At 40.4% G+C, this 17,818-nt stretch overlaps 1 protein-coding gene across 10 annotated transcripts in view; it reads left to right on the top strand.

Moving 5' to 3' along the window:
• The window catches only part of FMR1 (FMRP translational regulator 1), a 55,832-nt gene extending 45,791 nt beyond the window's left edge, over window positions 1–10,041 (top strand). For 3 of the 10 annotated variants that reach the window (XM_029067168.2, XM_029067166.2, XM_029067173.2), the window contains 5 exons: window positions 544–630; window positions 1,853–2,048; window positions 3,828–4,007; window positions 6,283–6,365; window positions 7,612–10,041. In XM_029067168.2, coding sequence (XP_028923001.1) covers window positions 544–630; window positions 1,853–2,048; window positions 3,828–4,007; window positions 6,283–6,365; window positions 7,612–7,722 — 657 coding nt within the window. In that variant the 3' untranslated portion in view covers window positions 7,723–10,041. The other 7 variants (XM_029067167.2, XM_029067165.2, XM_029067172.2 and 4 more) reach the window with 5 other exon arrangements.
• Window positions 10,042–17,818: the final 7,777 nt, after the last annotated feature.

Here is a 17,818-nt window from a genome sequence, read left to right as displayed (position 1 = left end):
GAATCGAGTGCGCTTTTTGCTACTTTAAAGTCTCATTCGTTACCAATATTTTTATCGTGTACTTTGAATTAGTAGGTAATACATTCCAACAGTGTATCTAGATTGAGCACGAGTGAGTATAATCTAAATAAACAAAAAAAATCCTGGTTATTCAGAGGAATAAATTGAAAATGAGATTCTAATAATGACTTGTTTACATGCAATACAGACTAGTGAATCTGTTACTGGAAGCACTTAATTACCTCTAACCTTGGAACACATCCCAGTTGCAAGTGAAAATGAAAGCACCCAAAAGATAGGAATAAAACAGTGCTATATATTCAACCTAAATTTAATGTGTGGGACTGGCTAAGCTGGGAAACAAATGTCTGAATATTTTAAGTGGTTACTGATTTAGTGTTCTAACAGTCAGAATTCACCTAATGTATAAACTGTAGTGGCTTGTCTATAATTTGTCAGTTACTTTAGCTGCATTTTAATGAAGCTTTGCCTTAAAGTTTAAACTTTGGAAAAAAACACATGTTGCTTTAATTTGTTTTTCAGGGAATGGTACCATTTGTTTTTGTGGGAACAAAGGACAGCATCACCAATGCGACTGTTCTTTTGGATTATCACCTTAACTATTTAAAGGTAAAAACCAAAATGATTCTTAATGTAAAGCTTTTTATTACTATAAATATTGGAGATTCTTCAATGGCCTTTGTTATTTAATAATTATCTGAAGATTTTCACACCTTGTGGATTTTTCTACACATAGGTATACAATGGTGTTCAATCTGCTTCCTCATTGTACAAACTTCTTGAGAGCAAGGACCTCGTGTCTTGTTCTTGCTTTTGAAATTACCCATAGAGCCCAGCTAAGGACTGGGGACAGTGCCCAGTGAATATTAAGCAGTTACTCCTTTCTGAACACCTTCTAGAGCTTTCCCATTTTCTTAAGCACCAGATGTCATTAACTTCAAGATCCTATACCCTGATCATTCTGGTTACCCCAGAACTCCTAATCTCCCTTATATTCCCTTCTTCTGTTATGTCTGTCTCCCTCCTTCCCTGACAGACTTTGCCTATCCTAGACAAGGTGCTCTCTACTTCCTCCTTAATTAAATTGTTCTAATCTTGTGTCCATATTCTTTGTGGCTCGGGTTCATTGAGCAGTGCCCCAGAAGATATTTGGAACTGACCCAGAGTCATTAATGTTAGTAGTAGGGTCGAGCTGATCTGGAGCATCTGGACCCACTGTCTTCTGGGAAAGTCCTGGATCACATCTAAAAGGTTTAGAAATCACAGGGCTGGTTTGGGGATTTCAGTGAATTAAATGGCCTTTATGACGTGCTGTTTTCGATGTCATTATGTCTCATTTTAGCTTCTACCTCTGTAGATGGTGATGGGAAAATTAGATGGAGGAGAGTATTTCACAGTGAAGATGAAGTGTTGGTCTTGTCCACATTTGAATCTAAAAAAAAATTAGTGGTTTCACTTCTAATTCAGTGCTTTACTGGTTTATTCATAATCCCATTAAAGGCTTAACCTTTAAACCAGGTGTTTTGTATATAACTCCAGGGGTATTTTTCTTTCCAAGAAAGCTTGGTGGCTAAAGAAACTAACCCTAGGTATCCAGGGCAGGAGACTAGGATTCTGGCTGTACTTTATCATCAGTTAACTGGTAGCCATAAGTTCTTTGAAGAAGACTATTCCCATCAATTTTTCGAGCTGGGTTGTCCATGTGTTAGGTATTATTCATATTAGAAATGTGTATATGAGCTTACCAGAAAACTTATGTAATGAAGAATACTGAATAAGAGAATTACTTGACAAATTGTTTTAAATTCTGTCTTGCGTGTCTTTTAAACAGGAAGTAGATCAACTCCGCTTGGAAAGGTTGCAAATTGATGAGCAGTTGAGGCAGATTGGAGCTAGTTCTAGACCTCCACCAAATCGTACAGATAAGGATAAAGGTTACATGACCGACGATGGTCCAGGACTTGGGCGAGGGAGCCGACCTTACCGAAATAGAGGACATGGAAGGCGTGGTCCCGGTTATGCTTCAGGTATTGAATCAATCATTTCTTCACTCCTAAAAACCATTTCTTGCATTGGTGACACGTAATTAGGGGCTTTTCAAGGCTTCTCTTGGCCTTGCACTTAAAATTTTAAGAATAACGATGATGAAGTCATCAGATGTGAATGTGGAGTCTCTTGTCCAAAAGTCTGTCTACTTGAGACTTCATGATGGAAACCTACACTAAGGAATTGATTACAGTGCTAAATGGTTTGTGCAGCATCTCTTCACTCTGTCTTTCCAGCCAGTTATGTTTTTCTTCCTACTTAGGTGAGGCTTTAAGGAGGGAGTAGGTGGGCAGGAATGTAGTATGTATGAAGGTTTTGTTATGTCCAGGCCCCATTTACACCTAAGTGACCACAGCATAGTGCCTCGACACTGCCGTAGCGCCATGACCTGGAAGGCAATTGGTAGCTGCTGGAGTCTCTGCTCAGATTAGCCTGCTATTTTTCAGGATTCCTTCTGGGCCTCTCTGCCTCACAGGACATCCTAGGTGGGCCTTTGGACAGAGGCCAAATGATAATAATAGTAGTAATAATAATAATAGTATAAAGCACTTACTATGTGCCCACCATGTTAAGATTTGGGGTTGATAAAATGCAGTCCAGTCACATGGGGCTCACAGTCTATCATTACAGCAGTCAGAATCAGTACTATAACAGATCTCCTGATTATCAGAGCAGTGCTGAAGCAAAGACAAAGACACAGAAAAAAGATATATATACATATGTATGTACATATGTGTATATATATCAGAAACCTATAAAGGATGTCTGTGAATTGGAACGAGTTCTAAGGCATGGCTGGAGAAATTGGAGTAACTTACAGGGGTGACTTGTTCTCCCTCCTTAGATCTTAAGCCCCATGTGGAACAGGAATTATCTGACCTGATTATCTTGTATCTGCCCCAGCACTCTGTACAGTGCTTGGCACATTGTAAGCACTTAAAATCACCCCAATTATTATTATTAGTATGATTTAGTAAAGGAGAATTAGGGAAGGGCATTCCTGGTGTACGGGAATGGTTTCTGCAGTGGAACGGAGGCAGATGAATTGGGTGTTCGATAGTAGCAGTTTTCTTGGCTGGAGCAGAGCCAACCCACTGGGAATGTATTGGGAGATGGAGGCAGTTAGGCGAAGTGAAATTTTGAATTTACTTTGTAAAGGTCATAAAAAAACCCACCGTTAAACTTCTGTGTACTTTGAAAAGCCTTGTTAAATTTGAATAAAGATAAATTGCTGTTTTTGTAAGAGACTAATTTAAAGTTGTAGTAAGTCTCAAGATGCACTCTGTTTTGTGGGGTTTTTTTTGTTTTGTTTTGTTTTAAATATGTCTTTTGCGCTTACCGTATGCCAGGCATTGTTCTAAGCACTGGGGTAGATACAGACTAATCAGGTTGGACATAGTCCATGTCCCAAATGGGACTCACAGTTAATCCCCATTTTACAGTTGAGGTAACTGAGGCACAGAGAAGTTAAGTGATTTGCCCAAGGTTACATAGCAGAAAAGTGGTGGAGCTGGGATTAGAACCCAGGTCCTTCTGACTCTCAAGCTTGCGCTCTGTCCACTAGGCCTCGCTGCTTCTCAGTCTGTTAAAACCTGAATTTGAAACTGTAATGTTTTGGTACAAAAGTAAGAATCTGTGTTCTGTTAACCTGGATACAAGTTTTCTGTTCAATTCTGGAAAAAAAAAATTATCTTTGTGTTAACTTTATGCCTTAGAAAAATGAAATCAGCCAATTATGTATAACTTTTAACTCTTGATAGGGACTAACTCTGAAGCATCAAATGCTTCTGAAACAGAATCTGACCACCGAGATGAACTTAGTGACTGGTCATTAGCCCCAGCAGAGGAAGAAAGGGACAATTACCTACGCAGAGGAGATGGGCGAAGACGTGGAGGTGGTGCACGAGGACAAGGAGGAAGGGGTCGTGGAGGTTTTAAAGGTAATAAGACTTTGATTAGGAAAGAAGAAAGGGAAATTAAACCATCTGAGCAGTTTTTTGTTAGAAAATCTTCCTGGACCATGAGGTTGGTCAAAGTATGTAGCTGTATATCTGCTGATTGATTTAAAAACTTAGCATTCAGGCTAATTAGTGGAGAGTTTAGGGTTGGACTGCCTTTCTAGTTCATTCAATCCCAAGTATTAAGCACTTGAGTTCAATACAAAAGAATTGGTAGACGTGTTCCTTGCCCACAAGGAGCCTATAGTCTACAGGGGTAGACAGGCATTAAAATAAATTGGGGATGAGAAAATAGTATTGTATAAGAATATTCATGCAGTATAATGGAATCGGGGTGAGTATCAACATACGTAAGGGATAAGCTGCCAGCTGCACAGTTGATGTGAGGAAGAGGCTGGATAGGGGAAATAAAGGGCTTAGTCTGTAAAGGTGTTTTGGAGTTGTGATTTTTTAGGAGGGTTTTGAAGATGGGGAGAGTGGTGGACTGTCAGATGTAGAGGGAGTTTCAGGCCTGAGGGAGAATGTCATTGAGCAGTCCATGGTGGGATGGATGAGATGGAGGTGGAGAGTAGCATGGTGCTCGAGGAGTGGAATGTGTTGGTTGAGTTGTAGGAGATCAGGTAGGATAGGTAGGAAGGAGAGAGGTGATTGAGTACCTTAAAGCTGATGATCTGGAGTTTCTGTTGGATGCAAGAGGTTTTTGAGTGAGGAGGTGAGGCTCAAACGATTTTTCAGAAAAATGTACCGGGCAGCAGAGTGAAGTATGGACTGGAGTGGGGAGAGAGAGGGTGCAGAGGAGGTCAGCGAGGAGGCTGCAGTAGTGGGAAATGATGCATCCTTCGATCATTGTGGTAGCAGGCTGGATGGAGAGGAAAGGGCAGATTTTAGAAATTTTAGAAATTTTGGAGATGACGTGAAGATATCAACCCACAGGATTTCGTGATGGATTGAATGTGTGGGTTGAAAGAGATATGGTTGAGGATATTGGCAGGGTAATGGTCCTGTGAGACAGGGAGGAAGATGGTGCTGTCTACAAACCTAATTAGCTTCAAATCAAGCTTCCAAGTATTGTTTCTCCAGGTGTTCTATGAATTTCATGTGAAGTAAATCCTAACTAGATGTTTAGTAATAAACATTGAATCAGCATTAAAAATAATTTCTTCATTTAATTTTCCCTATTTTTTTTTGTCTGTATTTACCATTTCTCTGGGAGTTCTAAAATAAGGGCAGCCTGACACCATGAGCACTGCCCACAAATTTAAGGTCAAGACTGTATGTACCAAAGCTCACAGTTGCAACTTGTTTTGAAGAGGAGGAATTGCTCGTGAATCCCATCTCCAACTCATGGACCATGAGGTTGTTTCCTGACTCCATCAAGTGGGCCACTTGTGCCGCTTCTCTAAATAGGATTCTGGCGCTTTATTTTGAACCACATCCTTAGCGGTTTAACTTCTGTGCGAGTGTCTGGACCGAGGCACGCAAGAGTAGCACTAATCCAGCCCTGTTAGGAGAGGACACAGTGAGCTAGCTGTGGCAATTTAGATTAAGAACAGTTATTCCGTCTCTTCGCCCATATTAGAACCACCCAAAGAACCACATGAAGATAAGATCTGAGAATCACCATCTTTTTTGACAATCACCTCCATCCAGCGTAGATTGTGAGCTCCATGTGGGACAGGGACTGTCTGACCTAACGAACGTGTACCTACCCCAGTGCATGTAACAATGTTTGAACATAGTGAGTGCTTAACAGATGCCAAAAATATTAGAAATACACAGCTCTAAACTCAGACATTGGTTCTGAGAAAGATGAGCATGCCTTGATTGGTTATGTAAGAAATTGGAGGAGTCGGTCAAAATGTTGAAGACCAAGATTTTGAAAATTACAAGTAGGGTCTTTTTTCAGTTCGGGAGATGTCGGGGAAGTTGTGTGACAATAATAATGTGTATAACTTGACAGTCTTCCGTACCTGTTCCTACTGCACTTTTAACTGGCTTCGGCTAAACTCAAAAATAAGTCTCACTTGTCCCACTCAAATTCCTGCAATTATTTTAAAGTATACTCGGCTGTATAATTGACTGCCCCAAGGCCCTAGAATTGCAATACTCTTTTTTTTTTTGGCTCACCAGATCAATTAACTAATGTAATGAAAGTGATGCATATTCAAGTATTTCAGACAATGAATAAAGATTGCAAAAAATTCAGCATGTATAGCTATTTCTTGTCTACTGAATCTTTTTATTTAATTCCCTTTAGGAAATGATGATCAGTCTCGATCAGATAATCGTCAGCGTAACACAAGAGATCCTAAAGGAAGAACAGCAGATGGATCACTTCAGGTAAATCTGTGTCGTGTGTTGTCTTTGAGTAAAGTTATATAAATATTTATAATCATGTAGCAACTGTAAACCACCATACCTGTAAATATTTCTTTTTTTTTTGGTTAGCATTCCCTTGATTAGATAGAAGTACACAGTCACTTTTTATATAGAAATCTGTTCTTCTAATTTATGGGATTATTTCATTGTATAGTCTTAACGTTGTCTTAAATTAAATCATAGTGTGCATTTGAAAAATGCTTTGCAAATCTGATTTCAATTATCCAGTGGTGTCATCCTATTAATTACACAATTTCTAAATGTTCACAACTGTCTTGTGTTAGTGAAGATACAGCAGTAGAGAACTGGGTTACCCTCACAGACTGCTTTTCTCCTTGAAACACTCTTTGGAGTAGTCTCTAAAGGGAAGGAGCTTCATTGGCTGTAAGGAGCATCTGGAATCAAATGTCCGATTTACATTCAACTCCATTTTCACCGATCCTTCCATTTCATGGGCTGTAAGGGCAACTATAGCATACTCACTATATAAGTTTGACAGAAATGACTTGGGAAGCAGTAATCCCAAAGACAGAGGACAGGGATGTTCAGATTCCTTTCCATCTGAAGTCCTCCTCTCTCAAGATCACAGGTTCCTAGAAGTTTTGGGCCTCCTCTTGATTTCCCATAATATAAGCCAACATCAAGGCAGAGATCGAATGGCTAGGATACATGTCGGCATTCATTACATTTTCTTGAGCACAAATTTTTCCAAAACCAGCTTTTTTTGCTTATTGCATCTTGAGATGCAAGACCCTCTTGTGGATTTTTCTGAATCCTACCACATTCTCTGTGTCCTTGTCCACCACTTCATTTCAGGTATGAGCTTAGAAAGACAGAACCGTCTCTCACGCCTAGAAAGATGGAAAATACCTCTCTGCTTCTTGTCATCTTATATTTTTGATTCAGTGTAAGAGATATGACAGCTCACTTTTTTGGTACAGAAAAGGTACATTTTTTAGGTTTCCAGTGCTATAGGGGGATGTTTTTTAAAAAAATTACGATTAAATTGATCACATTTCTCATCTTATCCTTTTTTTATTATTTCTCTACTTTCCCCCTTTAACAGATTACATAAAATCTCAATCTTAAAGCTCCTCAGCACATAAATTGGGGGTTACATTAGGGTAAACTTTATAACAACTGTAACTTGTTTTAGATCAGAATTGACTGCAATAATGAACGAAGTGTCCACACTAAAACATTACAGAATACCTCCAGTGAAGGTAGTCGGCTGCGCACGGGTAAAGAGCGTAATCAGAAGAAAGAAAAATCGGACAGCGTGGAAGCCCAGCAACCGTTGGTGAATGGAGTGCCCTAAATGGAATCATTCTCAAGTCACATTTCCTATACTGTTTCAGTAATTCTTATTCCACATTAGAGAAACTTTGTTAGGCCAAAGACAAATAGTAGGCAAGATGGCGCAGGGCATGAAATGAACAGAAAAGTTCTATTACCCTTTTTTAACATCAGCTGTAAGCAGTTGTTTTCAGAATAAGAAGTTATACAAACATTTGCATAAAATATCTTGTACTTCTGAAAAATGCTTTCAAGTACATATTGCACTTCAAAAAATAAGAGGTTTTTTTGTTATAAAAATACTGACTGTGCATTGGTATATACTTTCTGTTCAGTTGTACCATTTTAATGCATTGGGTCAAAATCACTGCTAAAATTCATTTTTTTCTGAATAAATAGTGTTTGCAGTAATCAAATTGGGCTTCTGTTTTCAATCTAACTTGGAAGTTCTTCATGAAATGCTATGTCGTTTCATGTCCTGTGTCAGTTCATGTTTAGGTCCGCTTTTCCAATATTTTAGTGGACCCTGAAATATGTGTGATGTAACAATTGTCATTTTCATTAGCAAAAAAAAAATAAAAAAAGTTGTATGATCTGTGCCTTTTTTATATCTTGGCAGGTAGGAATATTATATTCGGATACAGAAATCAGGGAAGATGAGTTGGAAACACTAAATGTAAAATATATGTAGCAAACCCTGTCAGACATTAGTACTTTATAGAAGAATGCATGCTTTCCATAATTTTCTTTACATAAACATCAGGTTAGGCAGTATAAAGAATAGGATTTTTTTTTTTTTTTGCACTGAAGATTGGCAGATAGTGTTATCGAGGGGGAAGTGTAATTTTTCTTTATAGACAGGATGAGAAATAACTATCTTTCCTTTTGAAAGAGTCAGAATCCTTTGACTAGGAACAAATCTTCCTGCTCATGAGCTAGAGGAATATGCCTGCTGTTTGGCCAGATGACCAATTTAAACTTAGAGCCTTTATTATTTCACCCTCCCAAAATAAGTGGAATTGTTTTTCATACTTTTAATTTCAAGCTTATCTCAGGGGAGGTAGGAAGGTAATTTCCATGTGTGATTGATACCCTTTGCAGTGCAGGTGTATTATGTCTTAAGTAACATTGGGGGCAGGTTAAATTTAAGTTTTGAAGTACAAGGTTTGATCCACAAGAAGAATTAGAAGGCATTCTAGAATTTGACAGGTCGATAAATAAAGCGGGAAGGGGTGTGGTATAATTATCCTTTTTCATTTTTCTTCTTTTGGATCAAGATTGAAATTTACTGGGGAAAACTGTGAGAGGGCCTTCATTTTAAGATGTTCTATTTTTCTTAAAATTACTCCAGTAGGGGAGCCACTGATTATGTACAGAGCTGTACAAACCTGAACCTGCCTCTGATGTGTTTTGTGAGTTTTGTTTCTTTGCTTTTTCATTCAACTGTTACTTTTCCTTGCATACAAGTAAGCATATAAAAAATGGCAACAAACTGCACATGAATTAACAAATATAAAAATGTCTTAAAAAGTATTGCCAAACATTAATGTTGATTTCTAGTTATTTATTTTGGGAATGTATAGTATTTGAAAACAGAAATTGGTACCTTGCACACATCATCTGTAAGCTGTTTGGTTTAAAATACTGTAGATAATTAACCAAGGTAGAATGACCTTGTAATGTAACTGCTCTTGGGCAATATTCTCTGTACATATTAGCTACAACAGATTGGATTTTATGTTGACATTTGTTTGGTTATAGTGCAATATATTTTGTATGCAAGCAGTTTCAATAAAGTTTGATCTTCCTCTGCTAACTGATGTTGATGCAATCTTTATAAATGATTGCTTTTAAAAACAACTTATAAAATAGGGAAAGAAGCCTATAAAAATATATTCTATGTTACAAAGTTTAACTGTAACCGTTGCTATTTAACATGTTGTAGAAAGTTTCCAGTTGCCTACCAGTTTTCAATAATCCGGCAGAGTGCTCAACGAAATAAGATGTCATTGGTGAAATGGTACAAAACTTTGTCCCATTACAATATGCACTATATGTATATTTTTTACACTCCAAGGCTGAAAGTTTAGTAAGGCGCTATCTAGCTTAAATGTGAATTACTACAACTGTAATTTGATAGGTTCATCACATGCTGTTTTAAAATGGAGGTGGGGTAAAGAAACATTTTACAGTATTTGTGTGCTAAAGTTAAACATGTATGTCATTCAGTTCAAAATCCTGATGTTTTTTAAGTCTTATTAAATAATTTCAAAAATCTGAAAATTGTAAATCTAGATGTAAAAATTTATTAAAAAATCATGCTTGTGACAAAGCAAAAAAATAAGCTTGTAAAATGCCTGATGCTTGGTCTCAGATCTCAGCTTAAACCAGAAGATCAAACGCTTGTCAGTTCTGTGAGTAGTTCCTTTATGCCTTGATGATGTGAAAACGAGCTCATCTTTTTGTATCCGTTTCCTGGGTTCCTTAAGTGTAAAATTGCTTAGAATCCGAGTAGTCAGATAAAGATTGTACCTGCATCTACATAATGGAAAGCATGCACTTCATTTGGGAATATTCCATGGCAAGAGAAAAATGGCCAGGATTTTTGTGAGTGGTGAGTTTATAGCTCAAATTCCAGAGTGGGTCTGTTGGGGCCTGGCGGGGGGGGGGGGGTGCAACAAACCCTGGTCACATGGGGAAGGATTTATTAGATCTGAAAAATCGAAAGGGTGGCTATAAGTAGGGGTGAAGGAAGATACTTCACCCCTCCGAACAGAAGCAGTGTGGTCTAGTGGAAAGAGCACGGGCCTGGGAGTCGGAGGACCTGGGTTCTAATTCTAGCTCCACCACTTAACTGCTGTGTGACCTTGGGCAGGCTACTTGTCTGTGCCTCAGTCTCCTCTGCAAAAATGGGGATTCAGACCCTGTTCCACAGCGCTTAGAATAGTGCTCGGCACGTAGTAAGCGCTTAACAAATACCAACATTATTATTATTATTGTTATTCTGCTTAGACTGTGAGCCCCATGAGGGACCCGATTATCTTGTATCTACTCTAGTGCTTATATAGTAAGCGCTTAACAAATACCACAGGTGTCATTACCCTCAAAAGGCAGTTGGAACTGAAAGCTATAGGGGACATTCAGGGAAAGTGTGTCTGTCTTGGTGAAACTTTCCCCGATACTGAATCATCTTGTCTTGTCCTACTTCACCTGTTATATCCCTCCCTAGATATTCTGGCATATCTCCAGGGTCTCTCTGCTTGACTTTTTTGCCCCCCGTTTAGAGCTTTCGCACTCGTCGGGGAAGAGCTGGGTTGGGTTGCCAGAGGAATTAATTCTGCACCGTGCCAAGGGAGCTGCATAGTTGGTAACATCTTCACGGTACCTTAACCCTATCTTCTCTTATTCTTAGCTGCCACTGAACGGGCAAGTTTTCACAATCAAAACAAAACGTTTCTGGATCAAGACCATTTCACCATTAAGTCCTAATGGAATATCATTGTATGCAAATTGTTCAACAAAGCATTTGGACATCAGCTTACCTTATTGTGTCTCAAAGTGTGGCCTGCAAGAGACTGCCAAGTGGTCTGGGGCCACGCTGCCAATGCTGCTCCAAGGAACCTCCCCTCTGATCAGAAAGCTTGAGGAATGCTGACTCTTAGGTTTTGTAGGAGAATAGAAATTAAACTGGATTTGAGTTTGCCACACTTTTCTTAATTCCCAGGTAAGTCTTTCTTTTGTCCTAAGTGGTGATCAAGGAAATTTACGTATCCTTAACTTGTGTTCAGATATTCAGTAGTTGGTTCTAATAATACAACTTATTTCGGACACTACCTTTCCTTTAATGTCACGTTTCCCTGGAACTTTTAGACTGGGGGTCTTGGGAGCCTTTTTCATGGTAACATTGAAAAAAAAACCCAAAGGTACCAGGATAGAGTTTATGATGACATTGAGGTCTTTTCACTTTGCTTAAAGTCTAAACAGTATTTTCTTCAAGCCTTCTTCCTCTGTTTTGTGGGAAAACTCAAAGGGGCAAGGGAATTTTATTGCAAGTATTCTGTTAGACTGTGAGCTCACTGTGGGCAGGGATTGTCAGTTTATTGTTGTACTTTCCTAAGTGCTTAGTACAGTGCTCTGCACGCAGTAAGTGCTTAATGAATATGATTGAATGAATGATGAATTAGAATGGTTTCGCCACAGTATGTAAATTTTCACTTGCTAGCTGCTGTCCTGAAATGAAGTGAAGAAGTAACTTGTTACAACTCTTCAACTGCCTTCTAAAAAGAGAACTCCTTTAAAAAAAAAAACTGCAAGGTCTCATGCTTATGTTCATTCTCTTTTACGAAAGCTGTTTTGATTTAGCAGTTTTAAAGAATGCGTTGGGTTTTCACAGAAGGTATTTTACGTGTTTCGGTAGAGTTTTCCTAAAACGATTCATCTTAACCAACCTTCTCTTCTACTTCTTCGAAGCCTAAGTGCTGCATCTGATGCCGGTTAACGTGCATATCTAAGGGTATATAATATGTTGCATAGTTGTGCAAGTTTATAAAGTTTCTTTCTAAACTGTTTTGTGATTTGAATAATTCCATCCAAGATCTGAATTAGTTTCCATGGTTCACTGAAAACATTCTCCAAATATTATCATTAACTAAGATAGAATTGGCTTAGGTCATTGGTGGTGGGGAGAAGATTCAGGTAATTTTTTAATAGGCTATTAGATTTTAAGTCTGAATTAAGAGCATGCCCAAAATCCTTTTTAAGGCTGTAAATATCTTTATTAAAAGATTAAGCAGTTTTTGCTGTTGCAAGTGGTGTTAAAAGGAGCCTTATTGTTCATTGTCTTAACTCAGCATATTATCCAGTCAACAGCATAACACCTGTGGGCACAGTCGTCCCCCACCCCAACTCGGGAGACTACAGAAATGAAGTCAGTCTTGATACAAAACAATCCGAGAGGACTTGGATCTATTTTGGCTAATGATAGGACTAATTATTGTTCAGTCAGTCAAGGGATTAACCTGATAATTGTTCTGCATATCGAATATGGAGAAGTTGTAACATTAATAAAGACTAGGCTGTAAATTCTAGACTGTAAACTCATTGTGGGCAGGGAATGTGTCTGTTTATTGTATTGTACTCTCCCAAGCGCTTAACTATAATAATACTGAGTAATTTTGGTATTAAATGCTTTCTGTGTGCTAGGCACTGTATTAAGCGCTGGGGTGGATACAAGCAAATCGAGTTGGACACAATTCTTATCCCACTGAGGCTCATAGACTCAATCCCTGTTTTACAGATGAGGGAACTGAGGCCCAGGGAAATGAAGTGACTTGCCCAGGGTCACAGAGCAGGTGGCAGAGCAGGGATTAGAAAGCATGACTGTGGTTTAGTACAGTGTCCTGCACCCAGTAAGTACTCAATAAAATACGATTGAATGAATTCCCAGTTTAAGGCGATACAAGTTTGTTTTAAGCAGCGTGGCTCAGTGGAAAGAGCACGGACTTTGGAGTCAGGGCTCATGAGTTCGAATCCCAGCTCTGCCACTTGTCGGCTGTGTGACTGTGGGCAAGTCACTTAACTTCTCTGTGCCTCAGTTCCCTCATCTGTAAAATGGGGATTAAGACTGTGAGCCCCACGTGGGACAACCTGATTCCCCTATGTCTACCCCAGCGCTTAGAACAGTGCTCGGCACATAGTAAGCGCTTAACAAATACCAACATTATTATTATTAAGCAGTGGAGTGGCTTGTGCCTTCTATTCGGGGAGGTTTGCATGCTTTTACTGGTAAAGCACTGGAGTTATATTCTAAATGTGTGTGTGTGTGTGTAAATATTTTTATACAAATACTATACATGCTATAGGGTATGTACACTTTATGCACACATTTTTTATACAAATACATACGAATAATGCTATAGCATATATATACTCTGCACACTTTTTATACAAATATATACTATAAATGCTAGAGCATATGTACACGCTGCACACATTTTTTATACAAATATATACTGTAAATGCTAGAGCATATGTACATGCTGCACACATTTTCATACAAATATATACTATAAATGCTGCAGCATATGTACTCTATGAAACACTGTGGCTCAGTGGAAAAAGCCTGGGCTTGGGAGTCAGAGGTCATGGGTTGCAATCCTGGCTCCACCACTTGTCAGCTGTGTGACCTTGGGCAAGTCACTTAATTTTTCTGTGCCTCAGTTACCTCATCTGTAAAAGGGGGATGAAGACTGAGCTCCACGTGGGACAACCTGATCACCTTGTATTTCTCCCCGCCCCCAGCGTTTAGAACAGTGCTTTGAACGTAGTAATCGTTTAACAAATACCACCGTTATGGTAGCAGAAGCCACGTGGCTCAGTGGCAAGAGCCCGGGCTTGGGAGTCAGAGGTCATGGGTTCTAATCCCGGCTCTGCCACATGCCAGCTGTGTGACTTCAGGCAAGTCACTTCATACACTCAATAGTATTTATTGAGCACTTACTATGAGCAGAGCACTGTAGTAAGCGCTTGGAATGGACAGTTCGGCAATAGAGAGAAACAATCCCTGCCCATTGACGGGCTCACGGTCTAATCTTCTCTGAGCCTCAGTTCCCTCATCTGTAAAACTGTAAACCCCCTGATTAGACTGTAAGCCCGTCAGTGGGCAGGGACTGTTTCTATCTGTTGCCACTTTGTACATTCCAAGCGCTTAGTACAGTGCTCTGCATATAGTAAGCGCTCAATAAATACTATTGAATGAATAAAACGGGGATGAAGACGGGGAGCCCCAGGTGGGACAACCTCCCGTCAATGGGCAGGAATTGTCTCTATCTGTTGCTGAATTATAATAATAATAATAATAATAATGTTGGTATTTGTTAAGCGCTTACTATGTGCCGAGCACTGTTCTAAGCGCTGGGGTAGATACAGGGTCATCAGGTTGTCCCACGTGGGGCTCACAGTCTTAATCCCCATTTTACAGATGAGATAACTGAGGCACAGAGAAGTTAAGTGACTTGCCCAAGGTCACACAGCTGATTAGCGGCAGAGCGGGGATTCGAACCCATGACCTCTGACTCCCAAACCCGCGCTCTTTCCACTGAGCCACGCTGCTTCTCTGTACATTCCGAGCGCTTAGTACAGTGCTCTGCACATAGTGAGTGCTCAATAAATATGAATGAATGAATGAAGCTGCTCACTTTGTGTCCCCCCCCAGCACTGTTGTGAGCGTTGGGGTAGATAAAAATTGACATGCCATCACACGTTTTTAATGCAAATATATCCTATAAGTATACATATATTTATAGGGAAGCAGCGTGGCTCAGTGGAAAGAGCCCGAGCTTGGGAGTCAGAGGTCATGGGCTCGAATCCCACTCCGCCACTTGTCAGCTGTGTGACTGTGGGCAAGTCACTTAACTTCTCTGGGCCTAAATTCCCTCATCTGTAAAATGCATGGCTCAGTGGAAAAAGCACGGGCTTTGGAGTCAGAGGTGATGGGTTCGAATCCCGGCTCGGCCACTTGTCAGCTGTGTGACTTTGGGCAAGTCACTTCACTTCTCGGTGCCTCAGTTACCTCATCTGTAAAATGGGGATTAAGACTGTGAGCCCCACGTGGGACAACCCCATTCCCCTGTGTCTACCCCAGCGCTTAGAACAGTGCTCGGCACATAGTAAGCGCTTAACAAATACCAACATTATTATTATTATTATTATTAAAATGGGGATTAACTGTGAGCCTCACGTGGGATAACTTGATTACCCTCTATTTACCTCAGCTCTTAGAACAGTGCTCTGCACATAGTAAGCGCTTGCAAATACCAACGTTATTATCATCTTATAAATATATGTATATTCTATAAATATATAAGATATAAATATGTATTTATATCCTATAAATATATATGTATTTATATCCTATAAATATATAGAGAGCATACACACAGTCTTTATTGTCTGCCTGTCCGTCTTCCCACCCACCCTTGCTGTTTTGCTGGCCCTGTAAGGCCCACGTGGCCCTCGAAGGGTCGAGCCCCTCTGGGGCAGGGAGCCCAAGTGCCCCCAGCACCGTGGTGTAGCCTCCCAACCGCTCAGCACAGCGTTGCGCACATGGTAAGTCCGTCAATGGGCAGGGATGCTCTCCATCTGTTGCCGAAGTGTCCATTCCAAGAGCTTAATACATTCATTCATTCAGTCAATAGTATTGATGGAGCGCTTACTATGTGCAGAGCACTGGACTAAGCGCTTGGAATCCACAATTAGGCAATCGTCCATTCCAAGAGTCTAGTACATTCATTCATTCAATAGTATTTATGGAGTGCTTACTATGTGCAGAGCACTGTACTAAGCGCTTGGAATGCACAATTAGGCAATCGTCCATTCCAAGAGCTTAGTACATTCATTCAATAGTATTTATTGAGCGCTTACTGTGCTCAGAGCACTGTACTAAGCACTTGGAATGCACAATTCGGCAACAGATACAGTCCTGCCCAATGATGGGCTCACAGTCTAATCAGGGAAGACGGAGGGACAAAAACAATAGCAATAAATAGAATCAAGGGGATGGACATCTCAGTAACACAATAAATAGGGTAATAAAAATATAGACAAAGGAGCACAGTGGGGAGGGGGAGGAGCAGAGGGAAAGGGGGCTTAGCTGAGCGGAGGTAAAGAGGGAGGTAGAGGGAGCAGAGGGAAAAGGGGAAGCTCAGTCTGGGAAGGCCTCTTGGAGGAGGTGAGCTTTAAGTAGGGTTTTGAAGAGGGGAAGAGAATACATTCATTCATTCAATAGTGTTTATTCTGCGCCTGCTATGTGCGGAGCACTGTACTAAGCGCTTGGAATGGACAGTGCTCCGCACAGAGTAAGCACTCACTAAACCGTGGCTCAGTGGAAAGAGCATGGGCTTGGGAGTCAGAGGTCATGGGTTCGAATCCCAGCTCGGCCACTTGTCAGCTGTGGGACTGTGGGCAAGTCACTTCACTTCTCGGTGCCTCAGTTACCTCATCTGTAAAATGGGGATTAAGACTGGGAGCCCCACGTGGGACAACCTGATTCCCTTGTGTCTACCCCAGCGTTTAGAACAGTGCTCCGCCCATAGTAAGCGCTTAACAAATACCAACATTATTATTATCTGTACAATGGGGATTAAAACTGTGAGCCCCACATGGGACAACCTGATCACCTTGTATCCCCCAGCGCTTAGAACAGTGCTCCGCACATAGTAAGCGCTTAACAAATATCTGTAAAATGGGGACTAAAACTGTGAGCCCCACATGGGACAACCTGATCTCCTTGTATCCCCCAGCGCTTAGAACAGTGCTCCGCACGTGTTAAGCGCTTAACAAATACCAACATTATTATTATCTGTAAAATGGGGATTAAAACTGTGAGCCCCACATGGGACAACCTGATCACCTTGTATCCCCCAGCGCTTAGAACAATGCTCCGCACGTAGTAAGCGCTTAACCAATACCAACATTATTATCTGTAAAATGGGGATTAAAACTGTGTGCCCCCCATGAGACAACCTGATCACCTTGTATCCCCCAGCGCTTAGAACAGTGCTCCGCACGTGTTAAGCGCTTAACAAATACCAACATTATTATTATCTGTAAAATGGGGATTAAAACTGTGAGCCCCACATGGGACAACCTGATCACCTTGTATCCCCCAGCGCTTAGAACAGTGCTCCGCACGTAGTAAGCGCTTAACCAATACCAACATTATTATCTGTAAAATGGGGATTAAAACTGTGTGCCCCCCATGAGACAACCTGATCACCTTGTATCCCCCAGCGCTTAGAACAGTGCTCCGCACGTAGTAAGCGCTTAACAAATACCAACATTATTATTATCTGTACAATGGGGATTAAAACTGTGAGCCCCACATGGGACAACCTGATCACCTTGTATCCCCCAGCGCTTAGAACAATGCTCCGCACGTAGTAAGGGCTTAACCAATACCAACATTATTATCTGCAAAATGGGGATTAAAACTGTGTGCCCCCCATGAGACAACCTGATCACCTTGTATCCCCCAGCGCTTAGAACAGTGCTCCGCACGTAGTAAGCGCTTAACAAATACCAACATTATTATTATCTGTACAATGGGGATTAAAACTGTG

This window comes from Ornithorhynchus anatinus, chromosome 6, assembly GCF_004115215.2.
Source record: "Ornithorhynchus anatinus isolate Pmale09 chromosome 6, mOrnAna1.pri.v4, whole genome shotgun sequence".
NCBI lineage: Eukaryota > Metazoa > Chordata > Mammalia > Monotremata > Ornithorhynchidae > Ornithorhynchus > Ornithorhynchus anatinus.
This window is presented reverse-complemented; position numbering and strand designations above follow the sequence as displayed.